The sequence below is a fragment of the Petaurus breviceps genome, unplaced genomic scaffold, assembly GCF_028583685.1.
Source record: "Petaurus breviceps papuanus isolate PSGF00001 unplaced genomic scaffold, PetGlider_PUasm1.0 173, whole genome shotgun sequence".
Taxonomy (NCBI): domain Eukaryota; kingdom Metazoa; phylum Chordata; class Mammalia; order Diprotodontia; family Petauridae; genus Petaurus; species Petaurus breviceps.
The window spans coordinates 3,268,264-3,283,589 of record NW_027185759.1 but is presented as its reverse complement, the minus strand read 5'-3'; the positions used below and the strand labels follow the sequence as shown (position 1 = coordinate 3,283,589).

The following is a 15,326-nucleotide window of genomic DNA, read 5'->3' as shown; positions in this document are numbered from 1 at the left end:
AATGTAGGATGGGGATGATTGGGAGCGGGGGTGGGGAAGACATCCAGTAATGGCTAACAGCTCCATAGCACTCTCAAATTTGGAAAGCAGCTTCCAAATACTCTCTTATTTTACCCTCACAATAATCTTTTGAGATAGGTGGTGGTATTGTTCCCAAATGAGGAAACTGAAGCAGACTTCATTAAGTGAAGTGACTTGCCCAGAGTCATTCTCCTAGACCAGATCGGAGCTCTCCAGGGGCCGGATGATGTCTAGATATCTAATCCAACCTCCTCAGATATTCTGAGAGCCAGAGAGGGCAAGCAATCTGTTCAGTGTCACACAGGTGACCAAACCAGTACTTGGACCCCAGATACTCTGGCCCCAAACGCATCCCTCTTGCCACTCCATCACGCTTTGTCCCATGTGTCAGGGGAGCTTGCAAGACCTTATTTTTTTTTTTTTTTTGAACAGCTTAGCTTTCCCCTTGTTGGCAAAATCGAGAAAGAAGTCTCAGCTGCTGGAGCCCCTCCCCAGCCCTTTGTTCTCTCTAAAGGATTTGGACAGGGCAGCAGAGTACAGAGCAGCCACAGAAGGCTGTTTTAAATCTCGATACAATGGACTCTTTGGGCTGTTGCCTTTGTTTTAAAGTGGAGGAGGGAGAAGGCATCAGCAGTTTTTCTATCTCAATTTGAATTCATTTTCATAGAGGACTGGCTTCCTGCTGCAATGCCCCTCCCCCCAAGCACATACAGGCACATGCAGACTGGCAGCCTTGGATGATCAAGTAAGACTCCACCCAGGCTCTAACTCCTGCCAGGTCATGGCCCCTTTGAATAAGCTTTGTGGGCTCACAGCTCTGCCCCAGATGGCCTCCCCTGCCCTGGGCAGAGGTGGGCTAGGAGAGAAGGACATAGCCCTGGAAGCTTGCCTGAGCTGGTGTAAACCTATCTAACTGAGGCCATTAAGCCTGTCAAGCTGACTGGGGTCTCCTCAGTTCCATCAAGAGCCACCTCTTTTCAAAGGAACAGGGGAAAGTGAAGAAGGCCTAACAGCAGGTGGCAGGGGCCAGCTCTGCCATGCCGGCGCACTGGGCAGTTGAAGGGGCTCCACTTAGAAGAACAGGTAGAGTCCTGATCCCCCTCACATCCAGGGCCCAATCTTGGACCTTCCTGGTCGATGGACTTGGGGTTTATTCAAAGGATGCTCACTCAAGTATTTGTCACCCTGGGTACTTGGGGGGGGGGGAGGAGGGAAGCATAGTCTTAGGGGCTCTGGCCCAAAGGGGCCCCCCTGCCAAGGAAGCCTCTGGTTCCCCCCCTCCCCCCCCCCCCCCCCCCCCGTTTCAGGAGCCCCTCCCAGGGCCACTATTCCCAGGGACCCAGTGAGAATCCTGGGTGGTTCCAGGCTCGTAGCTCAGGTAGCAGAGTTTTGAGGGGAAATCTTGAGGGTGACCCTGCCTTGCCCTCCTTCTGGTGGTGGGAGGAAGAGGGGGATTCAGCCTGGCTTCGGCTAGGTGGAACATTGCGCCTTCTTCCCCTAGCTGCCGGGAGGGAAGGAGGTTGGTTCGGGTTCCTACTGCCTCCAGCAGGGCAGATGTGGGGAGACCGGGGCTGCGGGGGCTGCGGGGCTGACTGGGATTGATCGGTGGCCGCCTGCATCACAGGTTTCCATTGAGTTACCGTCCCCCTTCCCCAAAGGCCAGAGAGCAGAGGACTAGCCCTGCCGAGAAGAATGGGGAGGGTCTGGTGGGCTCGGAGTGTGTTCACTCGGCTGTACTGCCTCTGCGTGTGCGTGTGCGTGCGCGTGCGTGCGCTTGTGTGTGCGTGTGTGTGTGTGTGCGCGTGTGAATGTAAAATTACTCTCTCGTGTGCACGTCTCTCTGTTCGCTCTCCGTGGGTCTATGTGTGCATGAGGCCCCCAGCCTGGCAGCCGCTGCCACCTTGCGGCCAGGTGCGGCTGCGGTAGAGGCTGTGCAGGGGCGGGTGCCAACGGCAAGTTGAGGCAGCCCGGCCTCGGGCTCAGGCACCGCCTCCTCTCGGCGATCTGCCCACAGGCGCGCGGCCCCTCCCACGCAGAAGCTGCGGCCCGACGCTCGACCGGCGCGACCTTACAGCGCAGGGAGTGGGGGCGCCCGTGGATGTGCCCAGGCCCGGGGGGTGCTGCAGGTAGGGCCGGGTCCTCTTCCTCCCGCCGGGGCTGCCAAATCCTGGCATCGCCCATCCCACCCGAGGAAGAAAACTGCCCCGTCTTCCCCTGGCAGCTGTTCTCCCAGGGCTGGGTGTGTGGGGCAGCGGGAGGACCTAGGCTTTGCCTGCGGCCCTGGAAGCTGGGGTTCGCTCTGCCCTTACGGCTGGTGCTGCTGCTTCACTGTTGTGATGGCAGGGAGGGGGTACGGGACGGGGAGTTCCCATTTAGGGCGTCCTGGGGAGCCCGAGGGCACAGGCATCGGCGGGCCCCAGACTTAAGTGGATACTATATTTAGCAGGGGCAGATGACCTCTCGTGCCCCATGCCAGGAGGCTTGACACTGAGGAGTGTGTAATTCCCATTTCTAGCTTGCAGCACCCAGTGAGCTAGGTAATGCAAGCAGTGATGAGGAGGAAATGGGATGGAGCAAGTGACTGGGCCAGGGTCTCACAGCAACCAAGCACCCAAGGTGGGATTCAGCCTCAGGTGCTCGGTGCTGAGTTCTGTCGTTTCTGCCACGCTGCTTCAGCCTCTAGAATAACTCTTCTTTGAGTGATGCTTGGGGATTGGCGCCACGAATGGAGATCACCCTCATTTTAGGGGAAAGAAACAGATTCTGGGAGCCCGAGGATTACGTGGCCATCCGTGTCTGAGGGAAATTTCGAACCCATATTCCTCCAATCCAGTTCAGAGAACGTGGAATACACCCACCTGGGACAGAGAGTTTCAGAGGATCTTCTGGTCTGGGGCAGAGATGCCTGGAATCCGTGCAAGGCAAAGGGTCTTGAGGGAGGTGACTCAAGCAGGGCAGGAGAGCAGTGGGTGAAGATGTTGCCTTTATGTGAGAGGAGGCAATTCTAGCCCTTTCCTGCTTCCCTCCTCCCACCCCACTCCCATCCCCACGTAGGCAGGGAATGAGCTGTAAGCTGGAAGGCATGGGGGGATGATGAACCAGTTACTGGGCAGGTTGTCCCTTCCCATGGAGGGAGCAGTTTTTTTGACAGGTCCCTAGGGCTGTCATTGATCTGTAAACAGGGAGGTCTGTTTGGGTGTAGGAGAAAGAATTGTTTCTCCCCACAGATGCTACACTGGACTTATGGTACCTTAGTTACTGTCCACTTGTCAGGAAAGTATGAAGCCCCACTCACTGGCAGCCCACACCCACAGCCCCATTCAGCTTCTTACTTGGTTGATATTGGGGCTAATTTCTCTCAGTGGTTCTGTAATTTTACATGCATGTATATGTCATCAAAGAGACAAACCTGGTGCTTAGAGAAAGGGAGGAGATAGGACCAAAATGATGTACAGGACCCAACTCCTGGCCTGGAGACAGCATGGTAATGTGCATCGTTCTCAAAGAAAGGTCTGGACTCAAATCTCTCGTCTGTCACTTACTAGCTGTGTGAGCTTGACCCGATTGCTTAAGATTTCTGAGTGTCATCATCTCCTTAGGACCCATTTCCCTTGATACAGATGGTTTACCCCTTGATGAAGGGTACCCCCCAGCTCCTTATACTGACAAACAGCCTCAATTTCCTCAAATGAAAAACTGAGAGGTTGGATCATTAGAAGACCCTGCCTGTCCCACTCACTTCTAAATCTGCTCTCCCAAATAACACCTTAATATAGCTGACTCCCTTTGGTCATGGTTTTTGGGAAGGAAAGGGAACAACAACGTCCAGCACCCTTCTCTCCAGACCCATTCACTTTCCCTGATCTCCATCATGAGCTGACCTTGCATCCTGCTGCTCCAATGCAAGGGGAGGGGTATTTCAGCACTGAGATGGTCTCTGGATTGCCTGAGCAACTCATCTAATTAATTGGTGTTCCATGCTGCCCTCTCCAGACATTCACAGCCCTGGAGAACCCCCCATCAAAAGGTCACTGGGGAAAAAAAGGGCAAAGTTGAAGCTCGTGATTTAGCAGTGGCCTCATCAGGTGTTCTGGGGGCACTGAAAGTCATAGATCCATATGAGCAAGGGGTGCTCAGCCATTGTATTGGGCCCAGGTGTGAAAGTCACCAAACTGGAAAGGACCTAGAAGCCAGCCAGTCTGTAAATGAAATATAGACACATATAAACACACATACATCTTGGCTACCACATGCCACACAAACTCTTGAGTGGGAGGAGGAGTTACCTTACCCAAGCTGCTTTGTGGCTTCCCCTCATTGCTTCTGTCTTCTGCTAGGGCAGAAACAATCCCTCCTTCACACAGCCCTTTGAATACTTGAAGGTAACTATTATGTGGATTAATCCATAGGCATTTATTAAGCACCTACTTTGTATCAGGGGTTGATACATACATACATGTATATGCACATACATATCATATTGTTATATGTCTATATGACTATATCTACATGTAGATGATATAAATAGAGATATCAGAAGGCTCTTGGCATAGTCTGGGTAAGACTATGAGCATTGTTCCAGGGGGATGGCTCTAAGCAAAGATAATGGAACATTTTGGAGAAAAGTCGCCCAGAGATACAGCAGGATTTTGCAATGTTGACATGTGGGTTGGGGCGGGGGGAGTCTAGGATCACTCCTAGGTTGGCAACATGGGTGAGGGAAATGAAGGTGGCGCCTCCAACAGAAATAGAGAAATTTGGCAGAGGCAATGTTTGCGTGGAAAGATGAGCTTGGTTTTGGGTAGGTTGACTTTGAGATGTATCTAGGACATCCACTTGGAAATGTCTAATATTTCTTCTCTAGGCTAAACAAGACCCAGTTCTGGCAATGATTAGATTGTCTTCATATCCTGCCAACATATGATCTCTTTCCCTTGTCCTTGGTTGCCCCATTGGTACCACCTCCAGAAGGACTCATTGTTCCAATCTCCCACATCGTCTTTGAGAAATATCAGAGACACAGAGGTCCTGGATTGAGCTTGGAGCTTAAATGGAGAGAAGCCAGTCAGAAAAAAGCCAGTCAGGGACTCATTAGTTGTGTGTCCCCAGACAAATTTGGCCCTAACCAGAACCCCTCAAGGCCCCAGGTCTCATCTAAAAAACGAGCAGGATCGAACTCTATAATCTCTCAAGCTTCTGACCTGAAACTCCATGACTTGGGGAGGATGGCACTGGCTGTTCATGCTTTCATTCCTAAAATTATGTTATTCTAAAGACTTTCTCCTGTTTCTCAGTTTATTCAGCCAATTCAATTTAACACATTTTCATGTGCAAGTGTTCCTGCTGTGACATTCTTCAAGAGACACCATCGAGACACCAAAGGACTTAGTATCAGGAGAGCCTGGTGTTTGGATCCTGACTGACACATCCTACCATTAGCCCCCACTAAGACTCCCTTTCCTGATCTGTACAATGGGGCTGGAGGAGAGCATCTCTAAGGCCTTCTCCTCCCCTATCATTCTGCAGATCTGAAGTTCTGATGGACCATGAGTTAGACACGGAAACTCCTAGAAGAATGAGATGAAGGCAACAGCAAGTAGTAGAAAGAATGAAGAATTTGGAAGAGGAAGATTTGAGTTTATGTATCTTAGATGTAGAGCTGGAGAGGACCTTAGAGGTCATTGAGTACTTATTTTAGAGAAGAGGAAACCGAGGCCCAGAAAGCTTCAGTAATTTGTCCAGGGTCACCTAATCACTGAGGGGAAATACTCAGATTAGAATACTGGGGCTGCTTCTCCCTATCTGTATCACTTTAGAAACATAGTGTAACCTCTCTTCTCCATTCCCCAAAACAAGGGGGTTGAAATACAGATACAGAATTAAATACATGAATATGGTATAATTAAGTAAATAAACATAATTATAAATAACATAGTATGTGTAAGACATATAGGACATATATATATGTATGTGTGTATGTATATATGTGCACACACATATATAAAATCCTTACATATGATATAGAATCTTCAGTGTAAACTTCTGAATCCAAGTCCTATGATCCGGTGCCATTGTTCACTTGACTACAAGGAGGTGATAGGCAAAAAGGATGAGAACCAAAGGGTTTGCTGACCCTATGACCTTGGTTGTTTAAGTGGCCACCTGAATAGGGATTTCTGTTCCTATTTCCACAAGTAAGTATCCGAGCCATTCACCTTGGCCAGGTTTCTAAAAATTGTAGCGCACAGCTCTATGGATAATTTATGTCTATTTCATTCATTCATTGATTCATTCATCAAACATTGATTAAGCTGCTGAATTGATATTCCTTAAGCACAGATCTGGCCATGTCACTTCCCTGCTCAAAAAGTTCCAGATCCTCCCTCTTGTTTCTGGGATACTCTTCCTGCTGAGCATGCAAAGTCTTCCCTGCTCTGGGGCCAGCAGACCTTCATAGTCCCCTTAGCTTCTCTTCACTCCTTCTAGATGCGCTTTCCTGCTTTTTTCATCTCTCCTCCATTCTTACTGCTAGGTCATTCTATGGCACTCTCCCACATGGCATTCTATGGCGCTCTCACACCACATGGCGTGAGATGGGGTCTTATATACAGAAAGTGGTGGGAGGAATCTAGGGGTGGTCTAGAGGAAGAGTTTGGGAAGGGTCTTCAGGAGGAGTTAAGGAGGTCAATGAGTGATTAAGGGTGGGAGGTAGCTGGAGGCTACAGACAATGCTGGGCTAGGTCAGTTCAAGGGTGTATTGAGATTTTGATAGGCTCAAGGGTGGGAAGTAGATGAACAATGGAGGGCTAGGCTAGTAGTTAGCAGTTAGTAACTAGGCCAGAGGTATGGGCCCAGCCACAATGTAAGGCTTATTGCCTCATGCAAATGCATCATCAAGTGAGACAATTTAATCAAGAGTCCAAGGGAGGTGCCCAGAGCCATACCTCCAGGACTCAAGGAGAGCTTGAGGGGTCTCCCATACCTCATCAGTAAGGACTGCTATCTGCTGCTTTGTTCTTCAGTCTGATTACCTGGTGATAAAGGCCTATTATCTAAAGTCTGAGAGGTGAGGAACTTCAATTTTGGAACTCAAATTCCAGAGGTGAAAGGCTCTGCTTCTGACTTTGAAAGGTCTGATTCCTAAGACTGATCCTGAACTGGGTCTGTTATAAAAAACATTAGTATAATTTCATTATTTTGATGCAACTCACATGGAGACCAGAACAGACTTTATATAATCAACTCACATGGAGACCAGAACAGACTTCTCTAACATCTCCTCCTTCCTATATAAGGAAAACTTATATTCCTGCCAGGTGGGGAAGCAGGAGGTTGGGACCAGAAGCTGGTCACTCTACTCTCCTCATAGAGAAGGCATCCTTTGCTAGGATTATATCAATCTGCTCCCTTAAATATTGCTATTGTAGGGAACTAAGTTTTGGGTTCAAGCTAAATATCTGATCACTATTCATTAAGGGGTAAAAGGGCCTCCAAACTTTATATCCAAGGCTTGATCCCTTTTCTACCAAATGAATGTACATAGAAAAGAAATCCATTTATCCAAGTCTATAGCAAAAAAAAAAAATCTTAAAGAGTACACGATATGCTTATATGCCAAACAATACACTGGTTGAAGGAGCTCTCTCTTTGGGAATGAGTTAATTCAGCTCAACCAAGAAAGGGAGTCTCAGATCTTACCAAAAGAGAGACAAATCTCCAATCTCTAGTGTGTCGAGCTGAGTAAGGAGGAGACTCCCAGTACCTCCCATGTTGACTTCTTGCCAGAATATTTCTCTCCCTTCAGAGACCAGCAGAAAGGTTAGCATCACACATCTCCCTTGAAACTGGAAATCAGAAGAGCTTCCTCTCCTCTCTCATTTTCATCAACTCTGCCCAGCCCCCTCATACAGGTCTAGAGCATTGATCTCCAATGAAGGAGAATCCCATATCAATGGGCTTGGAACTCAGGTTACATTAGCAATATTGTATCAAGTCAATGAAGGTAGCAGCATACTCCAAGATGGTAGGTTTTTGGATGGAAGGCAGTCACTCAAGGTCTACAAATACACATCTTGGGCTCCCCAACAATGACTCATTTCACTAGAAGTCTCTGGCATCCTTTCAATGTGGATTTCCATCTGTAATTTGAATCAAATATAATTATGATGTTTGGTGGGGGGCGAAGGGGCAGGTTGTGTTTTTATAAGATTCACTGCCTCCCAGCACCCACATATATATAAAATATATATATATATTTTATAAAATACCATAAAATTGTGATAAAATGGTGTGTGTTAGGGTGGTTGGTGGTGTTAGTGGTGGGTTGTTGTTTTGCTTGTTTGTGTATGTGAGTTGTTTGCAGTCATTCAAAACCTTATGATTTCTTAAGTACAATCCAGTCCACTTTCCTACCTCTCTCTATTATGGGGCTGAGTCATGGTCCCTCTAGGAGCTGTCCCAGGTACATACATTATTGAACAGGGGGCCACCTTTTGAGCTGTATGCCATAAAAGTGATGTGAGGAATTCTTCATCCATTTAGGCTTTCCTGTGTGGATTGTTAAGATGATTCTCTTTTCAGTGGTTGTAGATATTGCCAAAGAGGCCCTTAGTATTCTGGGGCTTGGTGCAATCAGCACATGATCCTCCAGAAAGAGAAGCTTCTGGAGTACTTCACCCTCCCCAGGGAGTTCTAGAATGCCTTGGGCCAGCACCCATCTTCGCATTTTATGTCATGCTTGATTTTAACAGAGGATTGTGAGATAGGGGGGAATAAATTTCAAAGTTTAGACCTGCAAATTCCATATTTACCTGTGTCACAAAATATCTAAGGAGCAAACCTAGGGACTGAGCATTCTGCTCAGAAAGCCCTTCTAAGAGGAAGGCAGGAGAGTCAGCACAAGCAGAGATCAGTGACACCGCCAGGCATAGGAAATGCCAAGGACCAAGATCAGGCCTGGCTGCCACCCTTTCCCTTGGATAAACCCCTTTTCAAGGATAAATTCCTTGGCTAACACTCTCTGGATTTGTCCTCACAGATGGCATCAAATGACTTTGGCTCATATTATCCTGGCAATCCTCAACCTGGGGACCTGATTGAAGTATTCCGTCCAGGTTACCAGCACTGGACTTTATATCTGGGTGATGGCTATGTCATCAACATGGCCCCAACAGGTAAAAGCCTTGCCCAATTATTTCTCATTACAGGATATATTTTCAGTGATTTGTTTTTCTAATACCTACATTTCCCATTTTGTCTATTCCCCTAATGTTGACTCAGAAAGACATCCTTTATATAAAAAAGGGAAAAACAAGGGGGGAAAGGGTACCAAAATGAACCAACATGTCACAAAAAAGGCTGATGTCATATGTATTATTCCATGCCCATGATCCTCCACCTCTGCAAAAAAGGAGAGATGTCTCCTCGCATTTCTTCGGAGCCAGACCCGTCCGTTACAATTTTACAGCATTCAGTTTGGGTTGTGTCAATGATGTTCTTTTTTGTTCTTTTCTCTGTTGTCAACGTTGTGTATATTACATGTTCTGGTTTGGTTTACTTCACCAGACATCAGTTCATACTGGTTTTCCCATGATTCTTTGTATTTATCATAGTCATTGTTTCTTGTAGCACAGTGGTAATCTCTTATAGTCACATATTTTTTTTTTAGGTAATAGATTATTTCCCCTAAATTTCATAGGACCATAGGATTATAACTTTAGAAATGAAATGGATTTTAGAGGTCATCTAGTCCAGCCTCCTCATTTTACAGATGTAGAAATTGAGATGTAGAAAGGTCACATGACTTTCCTAAGGTTGAAGAAGTAAATGGCCAAACCAGGATTTAAACTCAAGGCCTTTGACTCTCACCAAAATTCAGCACTCCACTGCCCCCCATCACTTCCCTCTGTATGTGCTTTTCCTAGTACAATAGGGAGTGCAACACCATTAGCTCCCACCTGAAACTTCTCCTTGAAGAATTGAAAGAGCATTGAAGGAGGGGTGGGGTGGGGAGGAAAAGATGAACAGGCTCAAAGCATTTGCTTTCATTTAAAAATTATTATAAGCTTAATTATTAAAATGTTATTATCGATTTATTATAAACTTAATGTCAAATGTCACTGTTCAACTTTCTTTCCAACTACCCATGCTTCAGTTATTAAGAAACACATCAAACATCCTAACAACTTGTCAGTGCCTCTCTCCACGGACCCTACATTTGTCCATTCACTTTCATCTCCTCTCCCTCGGACTGGAGCAGTGAGTGTGTATGTGGGGCTGGGGGACAGGGTGTGCAGTCCCACTTCTGCTTTGGTTTTTCTCACTCTGCCTTATTTCACAAAGGTCACTCAGGAATTCTTTTTGCTTTCCTCATAAGCCTCCCATTCACCAATCTTCACTGCATTCGAGAAATGCGTTACAGGAATGTGATAGGATTTATTTAAGCATCATATTGTTGTTGGTAGCTTTTTCCTTATTATTTACAAGTAATTCTGGTGTGAATGATACATGTTTTCTTTCAGCTGATGACCCTGGGCTCTTCACAAAGGGCACAAGCTTTCCTGCATTGGCCAGTTCTCAGGGATGGCCAGGACCTGTATTCTGAGAACAGGGAGGGTACCCCAAAACACTGAGCAATCCCATGATTCTTTCTTAAGTGGTACTAGATGCCAGGCCCTAGGCTATCCTGGGGACCCAACGACAAAAAGCCCTGCCCTCCAGGACCTTACATTCTCCTGGGTCATTTTGTTGCCAAATGACATGGAAGTTATTTGGGGCCTCATTTTTTTCTTTTTCTTTGCATTTGTTTAGTTTTATGATTTGTCTTTGTAAGTTTTACTAGTATTTGGCTTTATTGTTTGTACTTGTGGTTTCTGGTTATTACTATTATTTCCTCGGCTCTGCTGTGCTGGAAGAGGAAGCAGGGATCCTTTTTTTTTTTAATTCTCAGAGTGATGGTTCAAAGCCGAGGGAGGTGGAGTGGCCCAGGACTGCCCGCCTCCCAAGTGACCGTCCTCTTGCTTTGCGCGCTTCCCTTGCAGAGGACAGCTCCCCCGTCCCGTTCACAAGCGCTAAGTCCGTATTCAGCAAAAAGGCCCTGGTTCGGATGCAGCTCTTGAAGGACGTCGTGGGGAGTGACACTTACAGGATCAATAACAAATACGACGACGTGTACCCGCCTCTGCCGCTGGATGAAATCATCCGCCTGTCGGAATTCCTCATCGGCCAAGAGGTGTCCTACGACCTTCTGGTCAACAACTGCGAGCACTTTGTGACTTTGCTCCGATACGGAGAAGGGATTTCGGAGCAGGTAACTAACTCCCTTTTCTCCTGCTCTGGGCTCTGCCTGAGGGGCTTCATGGGACTGATACCTGGATCCGGGAGGGAAAGTTTCTGCCCTTGGGGAAGATCTATTTTCTTTCCACTAGGCGAGTTGAAGAGGGGAACAGTAGAAAGCATACTTAGTGACTCTGGCAGGAGGTGACGCGGGTTTGAGTCCTGTCTCAGACACTTTCTGTGCAACCTTGGTATGGTCATTTACCCTCTCTGAGCTCCAGCTCCCTCATCTGTAGAATGAGGAGGTTGGACTCTGCTTCTCCCAGATTCCTTCCCACCCTCGGTTTGGGATCTCTCAACTTCCAACACATGGCTCCAGCTGCTCCCTGGCATGCCCCCGCTGGACGTCCCCTGGGCATCGCCTGCTCAACCTGCCTAAAAGCAAGCGGGCTATCTTTGCTCCAGCCCTGCCCCATTTCCAGGCTTTACTGCTTCTGGCAGTGAGATCACCGTACACCCAGTCTCCCAAGTTCAAAACCAGTGTTTGGTCTTGGATCCCTCTCTCTCCCTTTCTCTAAATGCAATCGATCAACAAGCCCTAACAACGCTGGCTCCTCCTTCTACACCCACTGCCACCAGCCCCGAGCAGGACGCCAGGAATAAATAACTGGCATTTCCATGGGGCTCAAAAGTCTGCCAGGGACCTGAAGCACATTAGATAAAAGGAACCTGGAAAGATGTTCGGTGTCAGGTGCTGCTAATATTCACAGTTTACAAGTGAGAAACTGAAAAAAAAAGATAACTGACTTTCAGAAAACACGCAGCTAGCAAGTGTTTGAACAAGCAAGATTGAATCCAGCCCTTTCTGCCTCTTAAGCATCCTGCTATGATAATCACAACAACCAGCCCTTTAAGGTTTACAACACACGTTACAATCATTATTGAATCTGATCCTCTCAACTGCTCAGGGAGGTAGGGGCTGTTACTATCCCCATTTGACAGATGAGCATACTGAGGGGGAGGGAGATTGAATGCTTTGCCCAGGGTGGAACAACTAAGTGTCTGAGGCTGGATTTGAACCCAGGTCTTCCTGACTTCAGGCCTGGGGCTCTTTCTGCTGCACCACTTACCCATCTATATCATGTGGAGGTTGATGGAGACAGCCCTAAAGGACAGACAGGACTAAGCTCCTTCAGGGGAGGGATGGCCCCAGACTGGTTAATTCTAGTTGTCTGCATGAGGAGTTAACTTGACAAGATAGTAAGCACCAGTACTAACTTTTCATGAAATTAAAAGGGAACTGGACCTGCCTGATATGACGGGGGGAGTGGCACATGCCTGGCTTCCTTTACTCTGAAACACTCCCCCCTGTGCCCATGGGCTGTGGTTCCTCACAGTGAAGGTAACACACACAGATGCATGAAAGCCACAGTAGAAATTACCTTTATCTGGAACACAGGAAGGAAGTACTGGAGAAGCAGGCTGCCACTGGGACCACTGGATCCTCTTCCAAAGGAGACCTTTCTATTTCATTGTCTTTTCTTACAGGCCAACCGAGCGATTGGTGCTATCGGGATTGTAACTGCCGCTGCCGGCGCCTTCTCCCTCCTTGGCTTGTTTCCGAGCAAACAAAGGCAAAAACACTATTAACAATTTATTGGAGAAATCTTAGAACTGATGCAATTGTGAAAAAGCAGTCAGCCATGGGATGAATTAAAGGCCCTTTTCACTGAGTCATTGATGCCCCCAAACGTGGGCTCAGTGACACCCTGGCTGTGCCCATCTCCCTTGCCCAGTTTCCATGTTGCTGAATGCTTTGGGTGCCCTGTACTGATGTGCTGTGGGTCTGTGGGGGCAGGAGGAGGGGCTCCTCACCCACAGATTAGAGACTATTTTCTTTTCCCAAAGGTGGTTTCTTTGTGTTTATTATGTGGGTAGAAAACTGCTTCCTGCCATGGTCCCAGAGTAAGCCATCCCCTAAAGTGCCAAGTCTTAGAAAGGACGGAAATCCATAGTTAGTGTGGACAGATGTACTAGTTCATTAGAAGTCACATTCTACCCACTGGGAAGGCAGCATTGGACATTGGACTAGAAAAGTCCCCCCAAGACCCCTTACAGCTCTAAAGCCATAGCCTGGGGGGGGGGGGGGGAGAGTGTCCGGCATTTTGAGCCTTCCTCCCTTTCTGTAGTTAAGCCAGGTCTGGTGTGCCCAAGAGGGGGGTGGGGGAATCCTCCAATGGCTTAGACCCAAAGTGCCTTCCCTAAGCCACATGTTGACTGCAAGGTTTCTTCAAAGTCAAACTTTTTTTTTTTTTAAGCAATCGGAGTTAAGTAACTTGCTCAAGGTTACACGGCCAGTTATTTCTGGGTGTGGTGCTGAGTATCCGAGCCCGGATTTGATCCAGGTCATCCCGACACTGGAGCCGGTGCTCTTACTTGCTGAGCCACCTGGCCGCCCCTAAGCAATTGGGGTTAAGTAACTTGCTCAAGGTTACACGGCCAGGTGTTTCTGGGTGGGTGCTAAGTGTCTGAGCCCGGGATTCGATCTCCAGGTCTTCTCAACACTGGAGCCGGTACTCTTACTCGCTGTGCTACCTGGCCACCCCCAAAGTCAAACTTCTTGATCTGGTGACGGGTATAGATACAAGTGCCATAGGCAGGAATCAGGAGATAACCCCCCCCCCCCCCCCGAGGCAAAGGCTAGCGGCCTTGGCTGGGAGAGGGGATTCAAGGAAGGGGAATCAAGCCCCTTGTTCACTCCTCCACCGGCAGGCCTTTCCATTTCAAGTCTGAATGTGACTCCTTACAGACCGGGGAGGTTAGATCATCAGAATAAAGAAGCCCCTGGGTGAGGGAGTTCCCTCCACCAAGACTGGAGGCTGAGCTGCCTTTTAGTTCAGAGGACGTGTCTGGAGCAGAAGCATCAAAACTGAATTGGAAACAGGAACCACTAAATCATTCACTAGGACCCCTGTGGTCACAGGTTGACTCAGAAAACCATGCACAAACATTAGTCCAGCATCTATCATATTCTTAAATATTTCCCAATTACATGTCGACCTGATTTCATGCCAGTGATGTCTGATGCCTCTGGTCTAGAACTCCTGGGTCACACAGCCAGGATATACATGTCAGAGGCAGACACGAACCCAGGCCTCCCTGATTCTAGACTGTTCTCTACCCTCTACTCAACCCTGGCTCTCAGAAAGTGAAAGGGCAGAGAGGGGGCTGCATGCCCCCTTTAACTATAGCCCCCCAAGAATGGAGCAGTATGTAAAAACTTGTCTTCAGTGCCTTCCTGTGGCCCTCCCCATGGACAGCAGCTCACACAGAGCTCATTCCCAACCCATTGCCCTCAGCTCCCAAGATTTCTTCCAGGAGCATGGTTCAGTGCTTCCAAATGCTGCCTTTCTCCTCCACCCCAATCCAGACCCTCCGTCCTTTTGTGCCCTGCTCCTGGACAAGTGTCAGAGAGGTGGACAAGGGCTCAGGATGTTGTGTTATGGTGTGACCAACGGCTTACTCATGAACCCCGCTGTGGCTCATGGGTATTCTGAGAGAGGAAGCCTAGATGCTGTTACAGTGCTAAGGACCACAGTAACAACAGACCAGCCGTTATGTGGCAAAGCCCTTCACATCATCTCCTTTGACCTGCACAAGAACCCTGGGAGTTGAAGGTTACAGCTATTGCCCCCCCCCCAATTTACAGATGAGAAGGCGCCATGAGGGGCCTTCCTGTCCCAGCTCTTTCCTCTACACTATGCTCAGTCAAGCAAGCTAGACTCTGAAGATGGAATTATGTGCGGTTCTATTTTGAGGAGACTGAGGGATATAGGGAGTGGGTTGTGACCAGAAACGCCTTCCTGGCACCTGCCAAAGCCCTCCTTTCTGGGGAGGGGTCCCTCTTTTGCACCTCCAGATGAGCCCGTCCAGGCGCAGCTGGCACACTTGCAAACTTGCCTAATTATAACCCTGGCCTGGTTTTCCCGAGCTTTGCCCAAGGCTCCTGGGGCTTCAGTCTCCTTTCCCGG

The 15,326-nt window shown here is 48.1% G+C and overlaps 1 protein-coding gene across 1 annotated transcript; it reads left to right on the top strand.

Moving 5' to 3' along the window:
• The first annotated feature begins 2,031 nt into the window (after window positions 1-2,031).
• PLAAT1 (phospholipase A and acyltransferase 1) lies at window positions 2,032-13,244 on the top strand. The gene is made up of 4 exons (XM_069083632.1): window positions 2,032-2,147; window positions 9,059-9,194; window positions 11,061-11,329; window positions 12,844-13,244. The coding sequence occupies exons 2-4, from the start codon at window positions 9,059-9,061 to the stop codon at window positions 12,943-12,945; spliced, it is 507 nt and encodes a 168-aa protein (XP_068939733.1). The 5' UTR covers window positions 2,032-2,147; the 3' UTR covers window positions 12,946-13,244.
• Window positions 13,245-15,326: the final 2,082 nt, after the last annotated feature.

What these genes read in the sequence shown, in the direction of transcription:
- PLAAT1 (XM_069083632.1), top strand. Translation starts at nt 9,059, where the DNA reads ATGGCATCAAATGACTTTGGCTCATATTATCCTGGCAATCCTCAACCT. An exon ending in CATCAACATGGCCCCAACAG is followed by an intron (nt 9,195 to 11,060) that starts GTAAAAGCCTTG and finishes CTTCCCTTGCAG; the next exon opens with AGGACAGCTCCCCCGTCCCG. An exon ending in GAGAAGGGATTTCGGAGCAG is followed by an intron (nt 11,330 to 12,843) that starts GTAACTAACTCC and finishes CTTTTCTTACAG; the next exon opens with GCCAACCGAGCGATTGGTGC.